Source organism: Kwoniella pini, chromosome 3 (assembly GCF_000512605.2).
Source record: "Kwoniella pini CBS 10737 chromosome 3, complete sequence".
In the NCBI taxonomy this organism is placed as follows: Eukaryota; Fungi; Basidiomycota; class Tremellomycetes; order Tremellales; family Cryptococcaceae; genus Kwoniella; species Kwoniella pini.
The window spans coordinates 442,824-464,137 of NC_091718.1; the positions used below are offsets into that span (position 1 = coordinate 442,824).

The following is a 21,314-nucleotide window of genomic DNA, read 5'->3' on the forward strand; positions in this document are numbered from 1 at the left end:
AAGCAATGCTCCATCTATGTTCCAATTAGCCGTTCGATGAGCCTGTATATTCAGACTAATTACGACTATACAACAGCCACAAACGCGTTCAACGGAAGCAAATGTCCGAATCAACCTTCAGTCATCTGTTTGAGGAATGTTGACGCTTTGACCACATACTTTTTACTCCTAAAAACTTATTGAACTAACAACCCATCAACTTTCTTTCCTTCCATCATCCACATGAAATTCAATCATATATAACAATAAACACTGAACACTAACCCTTGGCGCTCAAGAGGCTCTGACGCCATGCGGATACACGAGATCATTGAGCAATGTGTTGAGTATATTTCGTTTGATGGAGCGATAGGTGAGTGAAGAATTAAAAATCAACTTCCCCATCCTGGGTTCGAACCCGACCAAAGCATCTTCCGGCATGATCTGGTGGAGGTGGTCCACCTGAGAATGCACTGGATATAAATCGAATCACGATTATCTGAAAACAAGAACACATATTATATATCATGCGGATCTGTTCAAGGGTGCTGATATGTTCGATCACGGCAGGAACCGACCCTACGCGTCTTATACAACATCTTCAGAAGATTGATCCAACTCTTGACCAGGATTACTTCACCCATCTTTGGACGCTCCTTTGCGCTCACTCATCGATACAGGTGATCATCACTAATGAGCCGATTCTTTTGCCTGGAGGAACCACCGAATTAGGAACAGCTCCTTTGCCGGAAGGATGGGTCCTCCCGCAAGGTATACAAGCAAACGCGGACCTATCAACCTTGTACAAAGAAGGGTTCAGAGGAAGGCAAATAGCATTCATGCTGGCTGGACAAGAATTTAGATCCGATAAACAAGCTATACAAGACAAGAAGGAAGCCCAAAAGAAGAAAGCCAAAAAGGCCAAAGAGGCTACTTTGAAAAGGAATAGGGATAGAGCAGATGACAATAGTGACGGAGAAGCTAAAGTGGATCCTTCTGGAGCAGGGACGTTGAGGGTGTTGCATGTGGACGATGCACAAGAGGACTCGCCATCAGATACGATTCCTAAGGATCATCTGAGAAGATTATGGGATCGATGGGGCGCAAGGTTGAGAATCAGGTGTACAGAAGATGAAATTTATTATCGTTTGACCGGATCCCATGCTAAGGTATATTTTTGATCTTGTCCCATAATTGCCGATGCACTCAGCTGACTACGGGTCTCAGATATCGAAAATAACGGCTACAGTATTCCACGTTCTGCAACTCGCTGCCATGTGTAGAGAAAAGGGCATCACCGCCATTGATCTTGGACCTCTTGTTGGGGCAAGTCAAGGAAGTATGCACTACTTCATGAAGGTCTTAGTGGAACTTGGACTATGGTGAGTCGACATCCGCGACTAAACGGACTCTCTGTTGATATTGTACTTGAACCGTAGCGCCAAAGTCCCAGCTGTATTACACGCCTCTGTTACCAACTTGCTAGTCTTTCACCGATTCTTGGAGCAGAATCCAAATTACTGCGCATTGATCGGTAAACCCCTTCAATCAACAGATGATGCAAACGAAGATGGAGCAGACGAGCCAGACTCGGGAGACGAGGACATAGATCCTTCGTTAGATGACGGATCAAAGTTCGTGGATTGGGGTTTTAATTTCCCAACTTTGACCGAGGCGGATCTTATGGCTGGACATGCGGTCAAGCAAAGATTGTTGAAAATGCTAGATCATCCAAAATTACAGAATCATCTTTTAAGAAGAAAAAATCTTCTTCCTGCGTTGGTAAGCAGTGTGAAAGTCAAATTCCCCTGAGATCTTACTAATCTAACCAATGCGCAGGGATGGCAAGGTCAAGCGGTCATGCGACATCGACGAGCGGTAAAACGTCACATCGACGGTCTGGTAATTGATGGTCTCGTCGAGCGTCTCGAGGTCGGTGAAGCCAAGACCAGCTGTATACGATTGACAAAGTACAATCCGGAATTATCCCATAAAGCAGAAATACAGGATATCGGTGAAGCACCTCTAGATGCCCCGGACAAGGAGCATGATCTTGAGCGTAAGTGCATTTCCATGCGGTTGGTATTCAACGCCATTGACTGTGCTCCAGTGATATCCTCAAGTCCTCCCTATACACCTCCACTGAACCCAGAAATCCTCAATGTTCCCCTCACTGTGACTTTCGAACACTGGATCATAGATCTTGTAATTCGATCCGAGCAGAACGTTGAGGAAGACCGACGCGGTATGACTATCAACGTGAGTTTTCTGCACTGTTTCTTATGAGAATTCGGGAGGACTAAGCTTGTTACAATATGATAGGCAATATGGCAGAACACGAACTACATGTATAAACGATCTATCGATTTCGCAATCCTGAGATCAGATAATGCGCGGATCCCCGAGCATCTCTGGCCGTATAGCATCTCATCATTCATGGAGACAGTCAAAAAAGAACGAAGGTTACGTTTGTTCACAACAGCCGAGTATCAGCGTATCATGCTTAAAGAAGGCCAGACGCTTGAAGGCTACCCCTCCATGCCTCGACCTCCGATTGCGGGAGATTTCGGTGATACGTCCTTCAAGTACTTCTACTCATCGGTAGCGCAATTGAACAAGTTTCTGGATGATGGTAAATCACTTTCTGGAGAAATGGCTCCACCAAAGAAGATCGGGCGTGCTATTAATAGCTCAACAGCCAAATTCAATTCGCGGCAAGTCACAGCTACACCGGGAGCATCGATTGTACCTGAGGATGCGGATGACAATGTGGCATACGAATCGGATCAAGACAACAAAGGCGGCAAGAAGGAATTTAGATATGCGGATAGCAGTGTGCAAATACGAGGTCGACCTAGAAAGTATATTCACGTAGTTGAAGAAGATGGAAAGACGAATCGACGGATTATCGGAACGATATTCTCCAGAGAAGATCTACCTCAAGTCCTGATTTACATCAAGAGCCTGAACTTACTCGTTACTGCTCCCACTGGGTATTCGGGATTGGGACCACCTCCAGCACCAAGCCAGGAAGCTATACAAGAGGGTCACCCACCACAATATTATTATCAATTCCCTGCTAAAGTCGCAGCCGCCTTCTCTGGGTTACCAGGGCGAAAAGCTAAAGCCAAGTTAGATAACAAGGCTAAGGCAGACGCTGACAACAGCGTGGTAGCCGAGGGAGACGAGGGCGGTCGGGAGGATCAGACCAAGGGGAAAAAAGGCAAAGGGAAGAAAAGAAACATCAATTCTGGAAGTGCCTCTGAGGCGACTGTAACTCCGATTCCATCGCGCAAATCTAAAAGGCAGAAGAAGGATGTCAAATATGACGATGCGATTGACATGATTGAAATCCCAAATACTTCAACACCCGTTCGCGAATCTGGGTCAAATATATTAGTTGAAGAGGCTCGGTCAGATGCCGTAAATCATCAAAGTCATGCTGCGGTAGTGGAACCTGTCGAACTGTCTATCCTCGGTCCGGAAACCAGCAAATCCAAAGGGTCTTTGGACTCTACCTCGGATGCGGCCATGGTTCTGGATACTCCAAACCATCAAGGCAGCTCGGCCCCCCCTGACGTTGACCGGGTTCCAGTGCTTGCTGCTCTCACCACGCCTGAGCAACCCAAGCGCTCTAGCAGGAAGGCGCCGAAGGGTAATGGTAACCAAGATACGGAGGCAGAGCAGGGAACTGCTGCAAAATCAAAATCCACAAATCAATCCCGAAAGAAAAAAGCTGCCAACAAAACGGATACCGCTGCGCAACCTACACAGTCGGTTCTGCCCAATAATGGTACACAGAATAAAAACCCTACGCGGTCGAATGCTGGATCAAGATTTTTTCCTATCGACATACCCGACGAGTCTTTTGATGTGACAATGGAACAAGGCATTGGCACTGTCTTGGCTGAATTGAGCCAATCCGGAGTACGGCCGTTACCGAGACCGACAGCACAAGCTATAGCCATAGCTAGCTCGGGTGGAACTCCTCATCCTATGTCTCCTACCACTACGAACTCTATGCCAGCATCCAGCACTGCTGCGCGACTCGCCTCTTCCACAAATGCGACCGGAGCTACAAGTAAAAAGCGCAAACCTACCCCCCCCGCAGGCGATGAAACTCCAACTAAACATCCGAGATCTTCGAAAGGTAAAGCCATTGCGCTCGCTGAGCCTCCTCAGGAGACAGCTCAGGCCGTTGAAGACGATCGCCGAATCTCACTTTTCAAGCTCCCAGAGGAGCCAATGAAGGAGACGCCTTTTGAGCTACCGGTTGATATTGTATCTGCGGCAAAACTTCCTACGCAAGACGTCGTCACCGAAAAAAGCGCCGAACCGGATTCTGATTTAGGTGCACATCCTAAGCTCCAAGAAACAGCGTCCGAACAGCCAAGTGCATTCGAAAATCCAATCATTGACCCAGCTCTTTCGGAGCAACCGCATGAAATTACTGCGGATACCGTTAGAACTGATCAAAGCTCTCTTATGCCTCCTCCAAACCTGGAGCCCCAGGTCCGTTTCGGACCCCATTCAGTAAATCGTCTTAGTACCCCCACTTCTCGGTCAGAGACTCCTTTACGAGAGATGTCTGCGGGTCCGTCAACACCTGCTCAACCTTCGAGCATCGACTCAGGGACCCCTTATTCCGGCGCAAGTGGTCGGACTAGAAACCATAAATTGCTTCATGCGCCAAAAGGTAGTAAGTCAGATGTTGTAGAGGCTTGAGGCACATGCTGATGACAATGCTTTAGCGCCGAACGGAGGACGGATTGATCTTGGAAGTATCAGAAGAGCCAACGAGCTTGTGCAAGTTCTACAGGACAATGGAGGTGCTATGATGGACACAAGACTACTGCACGAGCATCGAGCATGGGCATTCAAGTATGCTGGAACGGATCATCCCAACGCTCCCGCTACTGGATATGGGATGGACAGGCTAGTAGTCAAGAAGACGATCAACACTTTGATGGGTGAAGGCCGAGTCAAAGAAACGATAGTCTCAGTCCCCACCCCCACCGGTCGATGGGTCAAAACAAGCGTTCTTTATCTTGCCGATCTGCCTCACGAACAGCTCCAAACGTATATACGGCAGATGTCTACTAGCATCGCTCAATCGATGACTCCGAACGCAAAGAAGATGAGTACTCCTCAACATGCTTCTTTGCCCAATACCCCGTTCACCGAGCTTCCGAGGGTCGGTCCGAAGAACGGTGGGAAACTAGTCTTCGATGCGACTCCGACTAAACCCGGTTCCTCACGTACTAGACCTTTCTCGGAGAGGAGAACTGCCCTTCTGAAAGAGTTGAAGGTGGTTGGGCAGTTGCTAGGATGGAAAACGAGTAGAAGTGTTCGCGTCCAGGTACTACATCGAGCCATGATAAAAGCGCTCTCACGCAAAGATTGTGGTTCGGTCGCTTCCTCCTCCCCTCGGATTTTCGCCTTTCCATTATTGTGCGAGGAGATTACAGCCGAAGAATGGTACGCATGTTGTCTTGTCTTGTCTTACAATGAAGATATAGAACACTGGCTGCGAGATCCTCAGAATAGAGCGACTAGGTTGAAAGATGTACCCAGACCATTCCGACCAGTCGGTGGCTTTGGCGGATCGGCCACTAAAGCGAAGATGAACACGCTCCTTCAGATACTTGTGGCGCTAAAGATTATCTCACCCGTTGTTCCTGTCGCTAAGGAAGAAGCCGAGTTTTTTGCAGACGATTCGCAAGAAAACGGATTCAAGCTGGAGGAAAGTACCATCTCGTCAACATACTATGTTCTGCATGATATGGTACCCATTTACCATATTGCATCTGTTCCTCCACCTCTACTCGGTCTACTACCCGCCATAACAGAAGCGGATATTGACACGCTTTGGGCACATATCAAACGATGTTCCCTGGAATTGAGGATTGATGTGATTGGGAAAATAGGCGAACAAACTAAACCTGGCTTACCGATCTCAGCTAATATTTCTGATATTCTTGACATATCAACAGATTACATGAACCTATTGCAAAGGCCAAAAAGATGGAGGACTGAAATGAACTTGCACCCAATTCAAAAAGCGGCATTGGATGATGTATTCGACAGGAAGACAGGTCAAAGCTGTATAAATAATCAAACTGAATTAGAAGCATTCGCGTATGAAAATGCCTTACCTCTGCCTTTCCTCGAGAAAGAGATCACACGCCGAGCTGAAGTGGCCAGGTTCAACGCTGCCAGAGTATCCGAGCGTCTAAAGGAACACGCTTCGATCGCCCAGAAAAGACAAGCAAGGGTACAACAGAATATAAGACAGAAACTCATAGAAAGGCAAGAGAAAGCTAGGCAAGCCTGGCTGGATCGTATCAAGCTCTCCGGGGAGAGGAAGAACGTAGGATATACCGATCAGCTGGTTGAGTTTGTTAGTAGACAGACTATACAAGGTGGAAGCTTGAAGATGCCTGATGTCAGCGATAATTTGGTGGATTATTGGGTAATGATTTGGGAACAAGTCAAGGACCTTTCGCCTGAACAGAGAGAATCTGAGTTGGAAGAAAGAAGGAGAATCCAAGCGAATAGAATCCGATTGACTATTTCAAAATTCGTCCCTAGGTCAAGGAAAAATAGGACCTCTACTAGAAAACCAAAAGTGAAAGTACCTAAAACCGGATTTCAACGAAGAATCCGTTCCAAGAGAAAATGGACGGTGGAAGATGATGAAATGATATTTGATTCAGAAGCTATCATACGAGCTCGGTCAAGATCAAATGGACATAAAGGACGTCAAGCTGTTCATGATCAAATCTTCCCTGATATGGCACCTACAACGCTTCGAAATAGACTTCACAAAATCCTCACACAACCTGGTAAGAAAGCTTATTTCGACAGAGTAGAAGACGCTTGGTACAACCTTTGGAGTAAGATCAAGGGGACGGATGAATTAAAGGACGATCATCCGGATGATTCGGTCAATTTTGATTTGAAAGATCATGTAAAGGTTCTTAGGGAAAAAATCGATAAAAAATCACTGTTAGTCGATTCTTGATCATTGATATGTTATACATATCCGCATGCGGCGTGAAAGTGCGAGACTGCTGACCTGGGGCAAATCATTTAGACGGTTACTTGCTCTATCTACGCCGATCGAAGACCAGATTCAAGCGCCAGATCTGCCTTCCAACAGCTATGAAATCGCTGAGACTTACGATTGGATTTACATTCAAACTGAAATCCACTCTTTCGATCTGGCGGCCGATTCTATCGCTGCCGAAGAAGTGCGAATCAACTCCATCGGATCAATTTCGCTGCTGGAGGATACTGCCTCAAGTGTGGAACATGGTCAGATTGACAGTAGACAAATGGGTTTACTTCAAGCTTCCATGAGGGTACGTGTTCGAGTCGTGCGAGTCTAATCAATCCATACTGGAGCTGATATACGAAATCACGGATCGCAGATCCTTGTCAGGTCTCCTGACGAAAATTACGATGCTCTTCGTGGCCAAAAACTACTCCAACCCTGGTCTGACGGGCAGCATGACATCGCGATCAATGACATGTTGGAAAGGAATATCTTGAGGCAACTACCGACTCCCTCGAGGGACAATGAGAGGCAGTATGGATATACGCAAGGGTATGTTGACATTTCACAGTGCTGCTCAACCTCGAGTCGAAAGAGAAAGCTGATTCACATCATTGATAGCTGGTATGCTCTTAACGAGGGCTACCTGCCACCGAACGTGTCTCACACCGCGCAAAACCTTCCCGCCAAACTCGAATCCGAAGATGGTGTTGAATGGCCTTTGATCGGAGAACCCGGCGAACTGGCAAATTTGATGAATATGGTATCCAATCATGAGGTCAGTTTGTCAACAGTGCAAAAAGAGATCTTCTCAGACTGATACATACGGCCGAGCAGATCGATTTCGAGTTCGATGTTGATGAATTCCCAACTGTCAAATACGAGACAGAGCACTTCAACACCAGAAAACTCGGTGAGTCTTTCAGTCCTCGTTTGTGGGCCGGGGCTGACTCAATATGTGTGCAGATGACGACGCATACGAATTCCCCATACAAGCAAAACGGGCCATAGTGCCAAGTCCTCGATCACCTGTCTCCTTCCCAGAACATACAATCAATAAACCTCTTTTCAAATGGAGCGAGGTCATTCAGATAGAAAACCAAGCCGAGGTTAGATATGTTCAGGACAAGGTGGTCCAAAAGGTCACCGAGTCCGGAGCCAATGGAATACCCAAAGCTGACCTGTTGGACTCCGTCAAATGCTCGACCGATATGCTCGAACAATCACTTGCGGCTCTAGCTGTAGAAGAGGATCAGCGAGTCTTCTGGGCAGGATACGACACAGCACGATTGGTCTCTGTCAAACATTGGAATGAGTGGTGTATGAGATTACAGCCAATGAGCGGAGAAGAAAGGATGATAGCCCCCCGACGATGGTATGATCTGTATGGCAAATTCGATGAGGAAGATTTCGAGCAAGCTATGGAGGCCACAAAATCTCTGATAATTACTAGACCCGGTATAACCTTGGTAAGTCCTTTCACTTGCTCCTGCTGCTGAGAATGTATGAGCTGACAAGTCTGATTTTTGTTTTAGAGATCGGTCAAAGAAAGGTTTAGTACGATACTTGATCGACTTGAACTAGTTGATGTTCTGGAGTTCCTAATCAAGTCAAGCAAGATTGAAGCGAAATGGTCTGCCAATCAACAAGCAAGAATCTTACCTCCAATCGAGAGCATAGGATTGGAGGAGGAGAGAGACATCGCTTTGTTCCCTGTAATAGATAGAATCTGGTGAATTTTGGGCTCACTCTATGTATTGTATATTATACGTCATGTACAACGATCTATGAATTGTATATAGTCATGAGCAGGTATTGAAGAGACTTGTCAGGTCCTCTGTACATGCTGCCTGCACAGCCATGGATGAGAGTATCCATGTTGCGATCACTCTCTACAAAAGAGGTGATACTGATATAAATCCCAGGTGCGTCCCTTTATAAGCCCAGGATGCATTCACAGTATAAAATCAATATACAGAACTGGAAATCCAGAAAAATATACGAGACACGCTGATGGTGTCACAGCGGCTCGATAGCCTAAAATTGGGGAATTTAAATAGCAGCAGCCGTCAAACATAATCTAACGTATTTTTGGATTTCTTTCACTTCGTTTTGGTCATTCAACATATCAGTTGACATGTCAGACTGAATATCATGTTGCATATCCGTTGGGCAAGCCTAAAGATAAGATTTGCATTAAAATGTGTATGTATATTTCTTTTGATGAGGAAGAAAATGACTCACCTCAGTTTGATTAGGTTTGAAATCTAATAAATCAGCTTTTATACATTCATCTACCATATCATTTGGTTGATGTGATTTACCATCACATGCAACGACATGTTCGCCCTTTTGACCGTATATCACAGTCGCTTGCCGAGGTTTGTTAAGAGCTTTATTAATTACGGAATCGATTTTGGTTTTTGCTGATGCTGAGGGAAGTGGGAGATTGAGAGAAGAAGTCAAAGGTAAGTTAAGATTTGAAGATTGTTGTTGTTTGTTCTGTTTCATTTGGAATGTCAGTCAGTCACTCTGGTGGATTTTAGAATTTAGATCGACTTACCACTTGGATAGTACCTTGATGAACGTGAGCATCGGCTATAGGAGTAGGTGAGATAGAAGAAGATTGAGAAGCGATTGTAGATGTTGGATTTAGTACTCCGTTTGTATATCCTATGAACAATAGAGGGCGCCCACTATGTCCATGAGCTCCACTAGCACTGGTGCTTGCACTGGATGTAGAACTGGCGATTTGAGTGGCCGATGTCGATGGTGAGTGCGAATTGGATTGCGTAGGGGTGGAAATCGAATTAGTGTTCAAAACTGCTTTGACCTGTTGAACAATTTTGCCTGTACTTTTAACATGATCATGATCTGGCTCGACAGTGACAGCCTTTTCAGTCTTGGGTAGTTCCTTAGCAGCTTGATGAGGTAAAGAGACTTTTACATTTGAATTATCTGAATTTAATTTAGATCCACTAATTGAATTTGAATTTTTCTCAGCTATTTTATCGGATTTTCCAGGAGTTTGAACAATTTTGGCATCGACATTTTGGTTGTTTGCAGTTATTAAACTACCTTGAGATTTTTGATGTTCAGATGAAGGTATAATCTTATCAGTAGCTTGATCAATAGGTTTATCTCCAGAATTTTCAACTTTATTCAACCCAGATTGATTCAAGTCTTTAGTATTTTCTTTGACATTTTTATTCACGTCAATTGAACCAGATTTAATCCCAGTAGTGTCCTGCATAGTTGCTTTGGTATTGGAAGTATTATCTTGAATGAGAGTTTCAGTTCGACTTTCAGTTCCGTCAGTTGCATGAGGATTTATTCGATGATCTTTACCTTCTCCACTGTATGCGGAAGAATTTACCGTGTTGTCGATTGGCTTTTGAGTAATAGTGTCGCCAAGCGACTTGTCAGCGGTGTTGGTAACATCTGATTGAGTGGAATCGGTGGTGACATGTACGTTCTCGTTGGATAAAGGGTCGACATTTATCCCATTCATTACACCATTCACGGTGTTAGGCAATTTCCCGACCGTACTCGTGACGGTCCACACAGGGATGTTTTGGGAATTGGAATTGAATACAGGCGAAGTCCCGCCAGCGACTACATTCTCAGCTGACCCGATCATTCCACCATTCGTACCCAAATTTCCGTTGTTTAGGTCCGTCACCCCACCTTTCGAGCTGAGCAAACCCGGTTTTACAGTAGGTGAATCAACTAGATTACCAGTAACGGGTTTGGTGACTTGCCCTGTAGTCGTTCCCGAACTTCCTGCAGCGGTACCAAGCGGTTTAGTGACCACCCCTGCAGGGGCATTGTTGTTAAGATTCCCGTTCATGGCTTTGTTAACGTTGTTATCGATACCACCGGTAACTCCTCCTAGAAGGTCGCGAGACAAGATCTCCTTCTCGAGCGGTCTCATGATTCCGTCAACTGACTTTCCGACTTGACCGGCCGCTCCTGAGTCAGGACTATTGAGCTGTTGTCCGATCTTAGCGGTATCGCCGCGAAGTGGTTTCGAAGATTTGTTCAGACCGTCAGATTTGGTGACAGTGTTATAGCTCAGAACTTTGGCGGGGTTTAATTGGTTGACTTGGGTTTTACCCATCTTATGGCCATTCTGAAGACCAACATTCTTGGTATGATCGGCAGTGGGAAGCTGCAGCAGGAAAATGAAAAGGTCAGCGTGCATGCATTCAGCGATTTAATTGTAAAGGAGAGGCGGTGAATGGTACTCACGCCTATGGCTCCTGTAAGGGACTTGGTAGTCTGGAGAGGATCGGATCTGGCATGATGGCCATGTTTACCGGCTTTAGGCATGTGAACGTCGGCTTTGATAGCAGCGTCGAGAACGTGATCATGTCTATCGTGATCTTTACCCATGTCAACAGTTGAAACTTTATCATGATCTTTATGAGGAAGGGGAGCTGCAATGGTAGTTCCTACAGTGGCGAGTACAGCGAGAATAGCGAATGAGGTGGATGTCTTCATTTTATCTTTTTTATTTACTTTTTATTGTTATCTGAATTTCGAAGCGAGTGTTGTGTGTCGTAAATGAGTGTGAAATGTGTAATGAGCGTGAGTGTTGGTCGTTAATAGTCGTTAATTTGGTCGTTACTGAAAGTCGTTAGTATATCTGGTGATCCAATATGGGGATGAAGAAGAAAATAGTCATTCTTAACAGGATAGGATACCTTATATACTTGCCGCAAATGTTCATTATCCTTATTGTTTGATCGGAATGTACTCAATATTACAAAGACGCGCCTTGGTCTGGCTCAAATCACTATTATGTCCTGAATTTCAAGGTGTAGCTCTGTATCAGTCCAGGCTGGATAAGACATCTAATGGTACTTCGCGTCGAGACAGGTTAGTCAGCAGACCAGATTAGCCAGCCATGTATCCAAGCGTTATTGATAGGTTTCAACTTTCTGCTTTGTACATTCAATTACGAAAGGATCAATGGTAACGAGGTTGCTTAGCGAGATTCGTTGGTGGATGAGATGTAATTTGAATGCATCTGACACAGAAGCAGGAAGACAATGAATGATACATGACCACTTCGGTTCTAAAGTACCGGTTGGTGGTCCGTGCCACATAACCGGATAAATTACAATATTTCCGCCCGCCAACCTGGTTAGTAACGGGTTGGTTTAGTTTGTTATGTAATTAGTCCTTATGCTAGGGTTTGAGCTTCTGACAGTGAGGAGAAATCCGAGTCGAAGCAATTGCTGATTGCAAAAAACAATCCTACCGTTGTATTGCGTCGCAAGACCGATACACAATTTCTGGAAACCATGAATCATCGAATTCGAACAAACATTATACCTTTTTGCTTTTAGCCCGAATCTCATACACACAACTTGTCCTGAGAGCGGAAAAATCGAGAAAAGTAACGTTCATAATCATCACATTCTACTGAAGTTTCCAATCATTCGCAACCGTGATACAAAAGCAGAATGGAGAAGACTCTCACAATTCAGCAACTAAACAGCTCTAGCGGCAAGTCTCTCATCAGAATCGAGGGGATCAAGTTCGTGATTGGCATATAATCCTGATTCTCGGACGGATCGCTTGGCATCAGCTGCAGCGAATTTCTGGGCGGTCTTGATGAATTTCACTTTTTCTGTCTCGGAGGCTGACCGTAAACATATCAGTAAGGAATCGACAAGGAAGTGATAGAGGCTGGAGTACACCCGGGCAAAGGGTGTTGTTATGAGATACGACATATGGAGTATACTGATATGGGCTGAGCAGGGCTGAGATAAAATCAGAGACTCACTAAAAGGAAGTCGCTTCTCCTCTACTAATTTGACCACTCTACCTTCTGCAAGTCCCACAATGATCTACGGCGAAGACCGATCAGCAGTTATTGATGACTTATATCGTATTGACGTGGGACTTTGACTTACTTGCTTGGATCTAGCATGTGAGACTTTTCCATCAATACCCGTTGAGTGAGCTTCGTTGTTCTCGAAAGCTTTGAAAGCTTCGTAAGCAGCTGCAGCTCCGACTGTCTCGGCGGTGAAGTGACCTTTTCTTTCAAGAGGAGTATCGGCTTTGACAGCTAAGAATTCTGTTCGTTGTTTAGCTAAAGGGTGAGAAGAGTGATGTGCGGTGATTTTGGCTCTGAGTTCTATCCCAAGTTTGAAGTTTATTCATCAGCATACAAAACACGGAAGAATCCAGGATACGAATCGTAGGGTACTATCGGATTTATCATTCTAATTAGAAAGGCAACTCACTCTCAAACATTATGACTATCAAGTCTTATCGTTTTGGCGCTTAAGATGAATTCGAGTTTAAATCTATGTAGTTATCGGTCAGATGCAGAAACAGATGAGGTGGCAAGGTTGGACTCACTCATTATATATCAGTATAGCATATCCATCTATCTCCCTCACATCCATTAATCACAAAGGACACAGAAGATGACCAATTGTGACGTCAATTGGTAAAAATCAAACAACGCAATCAGGTCAATCAACGGGATTAATCTTTTCCCTCGAGGTTGTTATTGACAAGGCTTAAATCCTCGAGAAGGTCGACGATACCATCAATGACGCATCAGGACAATAAGACGGAGACTGTGATGGTACCTTTTCAATCTTTGTTGTTCTCCTCGCCAACAAAGTGTGTTTTCGAGACGTCATAGAAGGTCTGTGCGAGGGTCAATGTGTAGTTGTGCGAGAGGAAAGGCACATTGTAGGGTTGTCAATGAATATCATAATAAAAAATGGACCGGAACCGATATGCATACATACAACAAAGATTATACAATACGAAATTTTGACAACAAGGATGAACGCGCATAACCTCTAGTCAACCTTGGTCACTACGTCAACATGAACATTTATATCAATACTCGAGCTCCTATTTTTGCCCGAACGAGTGTTGCTTGGTATGTTGACATGTCTGCTTCCACTATAAAACCTCTTATTTGCCATCAAGTCGGGTTTGTCAGAACCCACGGTTTCTTGACGGACGGGTCCAACATCGATCGGATCCGTGCGCGAAAATGGTAGTCTGGGCTTAGGTGGATTGATAGATAATCTCCTCCGTGTTGTCGAAATCATTCTCATAGTAGTATCCGTAGAAGTGGACTGGTCCACCTCGAACTCTGCTAGACTGGAAACATCTCCTGACGATCCGGTTCTTACGAATCCCTTTATGATAGGGTTTACACTATGTAATAACGAGAAAAACCCCTTCAGCTTGTTGAAATCTCAAAAGGCCATCCGGACAAGGTCTGGTGGGATACGCACGTTTCTGGGCAAGTCAAAGACATCCATCTAGGTAAATCATCTAAAACCATCCGCTTGATGTTCAGCCCTTTACCGTATTTCTGGCGATGTATCTGATCGCTTTCTTCCAGAATTTTCGCCCACTGGTCATCACTTGCTTCCCAACCTTCATTTGTACCCTGTATAATCAATACAGGTGGTTTCAAGTTCACCATTTCATCTAAAGATAGTAGGTGTTTACGCGATAAAGCTAGTGATATCAAAATAGGTACTGTCATTTCTCCCTGACACATGAATACCGGCCAGTATTAGCCGAGTTCGGCAATGTGATAATCCTTGTAGTGACAAGTGGAACTCACATTCAGCTCTCCTCGCAATAGTCTGGACCGTATCGATTGACAATATTCTTCCTCCAGATCCTTTAAAACTTGACTAGAATGTGAAGTAGCGTTATAGTCGAATATTACTGATGTAATCGCGTCTAAAGGCTCTGGATCATTTGTCTTTACAGAGTTGATAAGGATCTGAAGAAGGGGGATATCACATGTCAACGTTATGGAAGGATATATCTAATCTTTATGTCTCTAGACAACGACTCACATGCATACACTCCCTGAATGTCAAGCTCCAGTTTGTAGCTTCTTCAAGAGCAGGTGGAGCAGACATAGTCAAGGTCTTAGTAATCTCTGGATACTTTGAGGCGAAGTGCATAGCTGCACAACAGCCCATTGTAGAACCGATAACATGTACGGCGGGTATTTTCAGTATAGTCTATGCTATACTGTTAGCCGGGAAAATCTATACTCCAGAGCCAGGATGATGAGGACTCACTAGAGCATCTTTGACAATACTGGCGAAATATGACCAAGTCACTGGCTCCGAAGATATCCCTTTGGCTTTAGTTGAGCCATGCGCAGGAGCGTCAAATGCAATGATATTGTAATTTTCGTTGAAAGAAGGATCATCGAATTGCGGATAACTACCATATCAGTATGCCAGATTTAGTTTTCAAAGTTCAACAAGTACCGGAATATAGATAGGATATGTACTCACAAGTAGAAAGAGTCTACCCAGTACGGATGAAATAGTAGTATAGTCTCGTACTCCTCTTCTATACTTGTAGCTTGATTTGACCGTAATGGAGTCGATAATCGATAGAAGAGGTCGAAAGACGTATCAGGAACCTGTATGTATGGCATGGCTTGGAGAGAATGGGACCTCAAGCAAACTCGTACACGTGGAAAGAACCTCAAATCTGGCCAAAAGAGAGGGTATGACAACAAGGAAAACGAATGACTTGAATGAAGTATTCTCCAATTGGTCTATCTGGTCTAGCTTCATGACAAGATGTTAGCTTTTGCTTTCACATCCATGCGAAAGAAGTTCACACGGTCATTGTGAATTCCAACGAGCACCTTGCAAAGCTGATCATGCTGAATAATCTATGGACGCCCCTAAATAAGCCACTTATGAACTACGAAACGCGAGAAGAAATGACGTACAACTAACAGGATCACCTGGTCAAAACCCGCCGAATTCAGTAAGTAATCTTACCTTTTTTAAGGGCATGTGTTGTCGATCAGGTACGAAAATTATACCAGAACTGACTCTAGATAGTTTTTGGGATATCGGAAAGGAGTAGTCACTTGATATGACTGATGCTATATTAAGGGAAACTTTGATACACACGTGTGCTAGACGCATCTCATGGACTAGCGGTTGTTTTACTATCAGTAATGGTATATCAGAGGGCTAGCCTCACCATGATATAATGCTTGGAAAAGCGACAAACATGCGTACAGAGACTTCGCACAGATTGCTCAGTCGGGCTGATGGGTCTCTTTTCAGCGATACAATGAAGTTTTCTTGGAGCTAATTGCGTCCTATGGCAAATGTTATCCCGTATTTATAATTCGATAATTAAGGATATTCTCACGTTTAAAGTAATCAATTATGCGGGGAAGAGAAGTTTTAGGCGAAGACCAGCCAATCTCAATCTCAATTCAATTGATCTTGATTCAAGTCGAACTTGTAGGGTCCTGGAACTTGATTAATCAATGTTAGCATGATTCTCGATTGAGCCTACCACCATTAAATCATTCAACAGGGCGACCTTTGCAGGAAAGCCGATACATTGAATTGATTTTACCTCATTTTTAGATTGTGTACGTTTAGTATACGTTTCATATCTAGGTGAAACAAGATTCCAGCTGTTTTGTATTAGTGGCTTTAATCTTTTGCTCCTAAGCCGAACAGGTGCACCTGGCAACGTCTTCCGTCTGAGTTGAATTCACCTATTTTTTCCATTGTTCCTCAGCATTTAATGCATGTGAGTCAAAGTAGACATATGTGCAATTGTTGGCGATCCTCGATGATTGATCCCCGGAAGCCAAGCATCTCAATCTCGAAGCTTATCAGTCCTATACTAACGTACATTAAGGGCGCCAAAGGGATCATGACAACGTCAATACAAGATACTAACATTGTGGCGGATTCGAGACCATCGAAGGACAATATTCATATTCTTGTGAGATGTCTTACCAGTATCGATCAAAAGGCCATTCACCATTCAATTGATTAACATCTGAGAATGTTGGCCTAATCAATCAGTAGATGATATTACTCGATACATAAGATGCTGATCATGGGTTCATGTGATATAACCTGAGGGATGAATTGACATTTCGACCGAGTTCAACCCTCCCCCCCTTCCTTTTTTGGTACTAACTCTATTATACACCTATCAGCCAGTCCAAAACGAACTTATCAACACTGTTCTGTTCGTAATCACACTCATTGACCTTGGATTTGTGTCCGACCCAATACCCTATCCTGTCCTTTCCAGTCGATTCGAGTAGTCCTACATTCTCTGTCCCTCTCTTCATCCTCTTCAGCCTCGCCCATCTTCCAGGTTATCTCAAACTTGATCGTTTCAATCAAATTGTTTATACGCTCAAAGTCGTTTCATCAAGCAAATCTATAATGCCAACTATGATAGTACGTCCACCGGTTGGACAACAAATACCTATAGGAATGGGAATTTCAACTCAACAAAATGGATATAATGAAACCGAATTTGAAAATTCAATATCAATTTCAAGATCTTCATCACAATCACCACCTGATGGAATAGAAGAATTATGGTGTGATCAAGATGAATTATTATCATTACCAAAATATGATGAAATTTTAGAATCAAATTCAGATCCATTATTTCCTTCACCACATAAATTTAATTTAATGGTACAAGATTATTTAAAAAATTTATCTCCAAAAAAACGTGAAAAAGCTTTATTAACTCAAAAAATGTATGATGCAGTTTTAAGTGTTTTAGAAGATCCAAAAGATACTTCAACAAAAACTGCACAATTTAGATTTTGGGCCAAAAAAATGTTTCAACTTACAAATTTTGGTAATGAAAAAATTGTTTGTCATGATCATAAACCTGTTGCAGTTAAAGAACAAATTTATGAAGTTTTATGTCATTGTCATGGTCAAGCTGGACATGGTGGTAGAGATAAAACAAGTGCTCAAGTAAATTTTTACCTCTCTTTCAGATTGCTTTTTACTTAAAATTTAAGGCTAATATTAGAAATAGGTTCGAAGGTATTATTCTTGGATACCGAAAGAAATTATTGCACGCTTTGTAAGAGATTGTCCGTTTTGTCAATCTAGAAGAACACAATCTTCAGCTGGTTTCAGTAATATGTCGGAATCTCAAGCTTTCTTGATGTGAGTAGATACGATAGCAATGACAACAGAAAACCAAATAGATGGCTAAGTCATTCACTGCGATGGATAGCTCTTTGCAAACTTCCGATACTCAATTAGCCAACAAACGACCTGTATCTCTAGCCCAAGCTCGAGCCAATGCAGCTGCTTTAGGCCACAAGCCACACAGAAGAGCTTCTATACGAACTATTGATTTATGTCGATCGAGACGTGGGTCAGCAGTATCGGATGACGGATATATACATTATGATACTTCTGAAAATTCAACCATGTCCATGGGAATGGGAATGGAAATCTCAGGTTATGATGGCAACAATGATCCTTACATCGATGGATTATATGTTCAACCTCCTCCAGGTACAACTGCATACGAATTCCCTGGAACTGCCAATCAAGATTCAAATCAATTATATAATGATGCTTCTTCAGGAAACAATCACCCACCAATGCCTAGAAGAGCAAGTTCATACCATGAACAGTCTACAACATTTTTAGATGTTAAACCACCTTGTGATTTGAATTCAATGATTCGCAGAAATTCAGAATCGAATATTCCACATTTTTCAAAAGAATCACTTCAACAACATAATCAGCATATGATTTATTCAAATCCACCTTCAAATAATCCAGATATAATGGGTGGTAATCAATTTTTATCAGTACCTAATTCTTACATGACAGGAGGATATGGTTCTTTATCTAGAACTACTTCTTCATCAAGTCTAAATTCATTAAATGGAGATGATTCACTTTCGATAGATATGGGAATGGGTTATTTCAATCAACATCTTCAAATGGATTCTTCTGATTCATCCTCCTCTGACAGATATGTTTACAGTGAAGATATGGGTACAGGAATTGAAACCAAAATTGATGAATGGAGAGAAAATAATCAAATTTATCCAATTTCAGGAAGTACAACTCCATTAGATGGAAATTTTTCTTTCCCAATGAATATGATATCATCAATGGAAGTAAATTTATTCCCTTCTTCTTCTTCTTCTGGTCATGGTCATTTAGAATATAATTCGATATCAGCACCTCCAAGTACATACATGTTACCTATACCAGAATTTAATTTTCCAAATTTAAATCCAATGGATGAACCTATTCAATTAACTGAATCATATAATGATAACTCAATAATGGGATTAACAATTGGACAACCTTTTTCAACACATCAACATCAAAATGAATCGGATCAAGCAACAATTGATGCTGTAAATGCTGTACAAAAAATGTTTGATCAAAATAATATTTTTGCTTTAGGTGAAGCTGCTGGTATGTCACAAGATCAAATTCTTGATATTCACGATATCGATCCAAATCTCTTAAATACTTTAAGTTCACCAAATAATTGTAATTCTGTTCCACCTATAATAAAATTGGATCAAAGTCAGCAATCTGCTGAAGAAATTAATGCGGAATTAGAAGCTATTAGTATATTAGCTTTAGCTTCTCAAGGAAGTTCCGATAATTTATTATCTTCAAATATGACTCCTAATTCATTATCCCAATTTCAAGTTAGTGAAGAAAGTTTAAAACATATGGAATTTGTTTTATCTCAAGCTGTAGATGAAGTTACAATTATACCTATGGAAACTCCAACTGTTATTATAGAGCAACCGGTTGACGGTGTAGGAAATGTCGATCGTCAAAATGAAACGATTTTCCTCTTCAGTACCGATACGAATCATCCATCTTTCACAAATATGATTATGGAAGAACCAAAAGGCGAATTTCAATTTAATCATCAAGAAATGGATTTTAGTCAATGGCCAGAATTCGCTTTATCGTAAATGTTTTTGGTCGAAGCAGGACTTCGTGATTATTTTGGGAATCGTCTGTAGATATAAAATGTAGCTTAAATTAATATACACAGGATAATGAAGAGAAACTTTCACGTGATAGTACTTAACCTTGATACGCAATATACTCAATACAGATTTATATATCACATACTTTATGGGAATGAATATTACCATAATGACCGATAAAAACGAGTCTTTTCCAGTTCGCGTTCTAAAATATCAAATTCGAAATTTGGCTGAACCGGCTCTTGGGCTCGTTTATTTCTCTATGGAAATGGTCGTAAATCAATTTTGACCGGACTGCATAGCAAAGATCAGTATCAGACACTATACTCCTCATCTTCAAATGGATATTGAGTTTGAAGGCGACCGGCGGTCGGCACGCAAAGCATAGTGATAATGTCGCAGGCTGTCTGCATAACGGATGACAAGCCTAAATAAATGATTCTGTAGTTTTAGCCTATGATGGCTTTGTGTCTTGGTACCTATTTCTCTTGGTATTCTGCTTTGTTTCCCCCCTTATCTGTCTGATCTATTGTTGACCACCCCCTCTACCACCTCTTGGACCTCCTCGTCCACCTCTTCCACCTGGTCCACCTCGACCACCGCCTCCTGGTCCTCCTCCTCGCCCTGGTGGTCCTCCTCGACCCGGTTGTCCCCCTCGTCCTGAGTCGACAGTGCATATTATCAGCTTGAATTATTGCGTGATCTCACGAATTTGAGAGGGTATTTTCCCCATAAACAAGACAGCAGACGTACCTCCTCGATTATTCGATTGATTACCTCGTCCACCTGAATCAGTTGTCGCGTCAGCTTATGGAATTGCATAATCGTTGAACTGAGAGATAGATGAACTCACCTCTGTTACCACCTCTTTGTCTATTCGCTGCGCGTTGTTTATCTTGTTCCTCCATAGCCGTATCTAAAATTGAATCCGCTATACGAAAGTATTTTATCTAATCATAAAGGTTTATTAGTTCACGGTCGTCAAATGATCGATTGGAGATCCAGATGGTATCTATTTCCATGGTCAAGATGAATCAGACTCACAATGTTACCCTTTATAAACATTTCTTTCATCTTCCAAAACCTTTCTCCATCTGCTGACGTTTGATATACTTCCCTTAATGTTACATTCATGAAATTATCACATTCCACTAAATGTCCATTGAAAGTCACTCCGTTTTTTAGCTCCACCAGCTACAAGTGAGATCAGAGAAGTGATCAGCTCATGTCATTGCAAGTCAAATGAGCCTATGTGAGACAAGATCATTCAGTTAAATAAAACATACCATCGGTTTGCCTTGAGCGGCATTCAGTAAGGATAATGGGAGCTACCAAGGGGCAGATAAGCAACATTATATATCATCACCGATCCGAAGGAGAGGATACTTACCATATTGTCACTCTTCCTCTTTCTGTGGGTATAAGGTAGCGCAATATGCAATGGATTTATATCAAGAATATATAGATTCAGAA

The 21,314-nt window shown here is 42.8% G+C and overlaps 6 protein-coding genes across 6 annotated transcripts; 2 read left to right on the top strand and 4 right to left on the bottom strand.

Annotated features, from left to right (window-relative positions):
* Positions 1-291: 291 nt before the first annotated feature.
* I206_102373 (uncharacterized protein) lies at positions 292-8,772 on the top strand (the record flags this gene model as incomplete). Its single annotated transcript, XM_070202550.1, has 14 exons — positions 292-352; positions 550-1,148; positions 1,207-1,361; positions 1,419-1,761; positions 1,819-2,038; positions 2,090-2,238; positions 2,302-4,678; positions 4,731-6,987; positions 7,076-7,343; positions 7,413-7,588; positions 7,658-7,814; positions 7,874-7,949; positions 8,003-8,505; positions 8,572-8,772. 14 exons carry the CDS (start codon positions 292-294, stop codon positions 8,770-8,772), a joined length of 7,542 nt encoding a protein of 2,513 aa, XP_070058651.1.
* Positions 8,773-9,088: 316 nt separating this feature from the next.
* Positions 9,089-11,539, bottom strand: I206_102374 (uncharacterized protein; the record flags this gene model as incomplete). The annotated part of the gene is made up of 4 exons (XM_019154482.1): positions 9,089-9,214; positions 9,281-9,538; positions 9,600-11,207; positions 11,288-11,539. 4 exons carry the CDS (start codon positions 11,537-11,539, stop codon positions 9,089-9,091), a joined length of 2,244 nt encoding a protein of 747 aa, XP_019011885.1.
* A 995-nt stretch (positions 11,540-12,534) lies between these two features.
* Positions 12,535-13,303, bottom strand: I206_102375 (uncharacterized protein; the record flags this gene model as incomplete). The annotated part of the gene is made up of 4 exons (XM_019154483.1): positions 12,535-12,686; positions 12,831-12,894; positions 12,961-13,184; positions 13,294-13,303. The coding sequence occupies 4 exons, from the start codon at positions 13,301-13,303 to the stop codon at positions 12,535-12,537; spliced, it is 450 nt and encodes a 149-aa protein (XP_019011886.1).
* Positions 13,304-13,866: 563 nt separating this feature from the next.
* Positions 13,867-15,491, bottom strand: I206_102376 (uncharacterized protein; the record flags this gene model as incomplete). Its single annotated transcript, XM_019154484.1, has 6 exons — positions 13,867-14,233; positions 14,314-14,576; positions 14,652-14,816; positions 14,893-15,063; positions 15,124-15,271; positions 15,346-15,491. 6 exons carry the CDS (start codon positions 15,489-15,491, stop codon positions 13,867-13,869), a joined length of 1,260 nt encoding a protein of 419 aa, XP_019011887.1.
* Positions 15,492-17,283: 1,792 nt separating this feature from the next.
* I206_102377 (uncharacterized protein) lies at positions 17,284-19,823 on the top strand (the record flags this gene model as incomplete). The annotated part of the gene is made up of 3 exons (XM_019154485.1): positions 17,284-17,826; positions 17,891-18,024; positions 18,095-19,823. 3 exons carry the CDS (start codon positions 17,284-17,286, stop codon positions 19,821-19,823), a joined length of 2,406 nt encoding a protein of 801 aa, XP_019011888.1.
* Positions 19,824-20,367: 544 nt separating this feature from the next.
* I206_102378 (uncharacterized protein) lies at positions 20,368-21,234 on the bottom strand (the record flags this gene model as incomplete). The annotated part of the gene is made up of 6 exons (XM_019154486.1): positions 20,368-20,501; positions 20,595-20,627; positions 20,695-20,791; positions 20,886-21,035; positions 21,128-21,169; positions 21,232-21,234. 6 exons carry the CDS (start codon positions 21,232-21,234, stop codon positions 20,368-20,370), a joined length of 459 nt encoding a protein of 152 aa, XP_019011889.1.
* Positions 21,235-21,314: the final 80 nt, after the last annotated feature.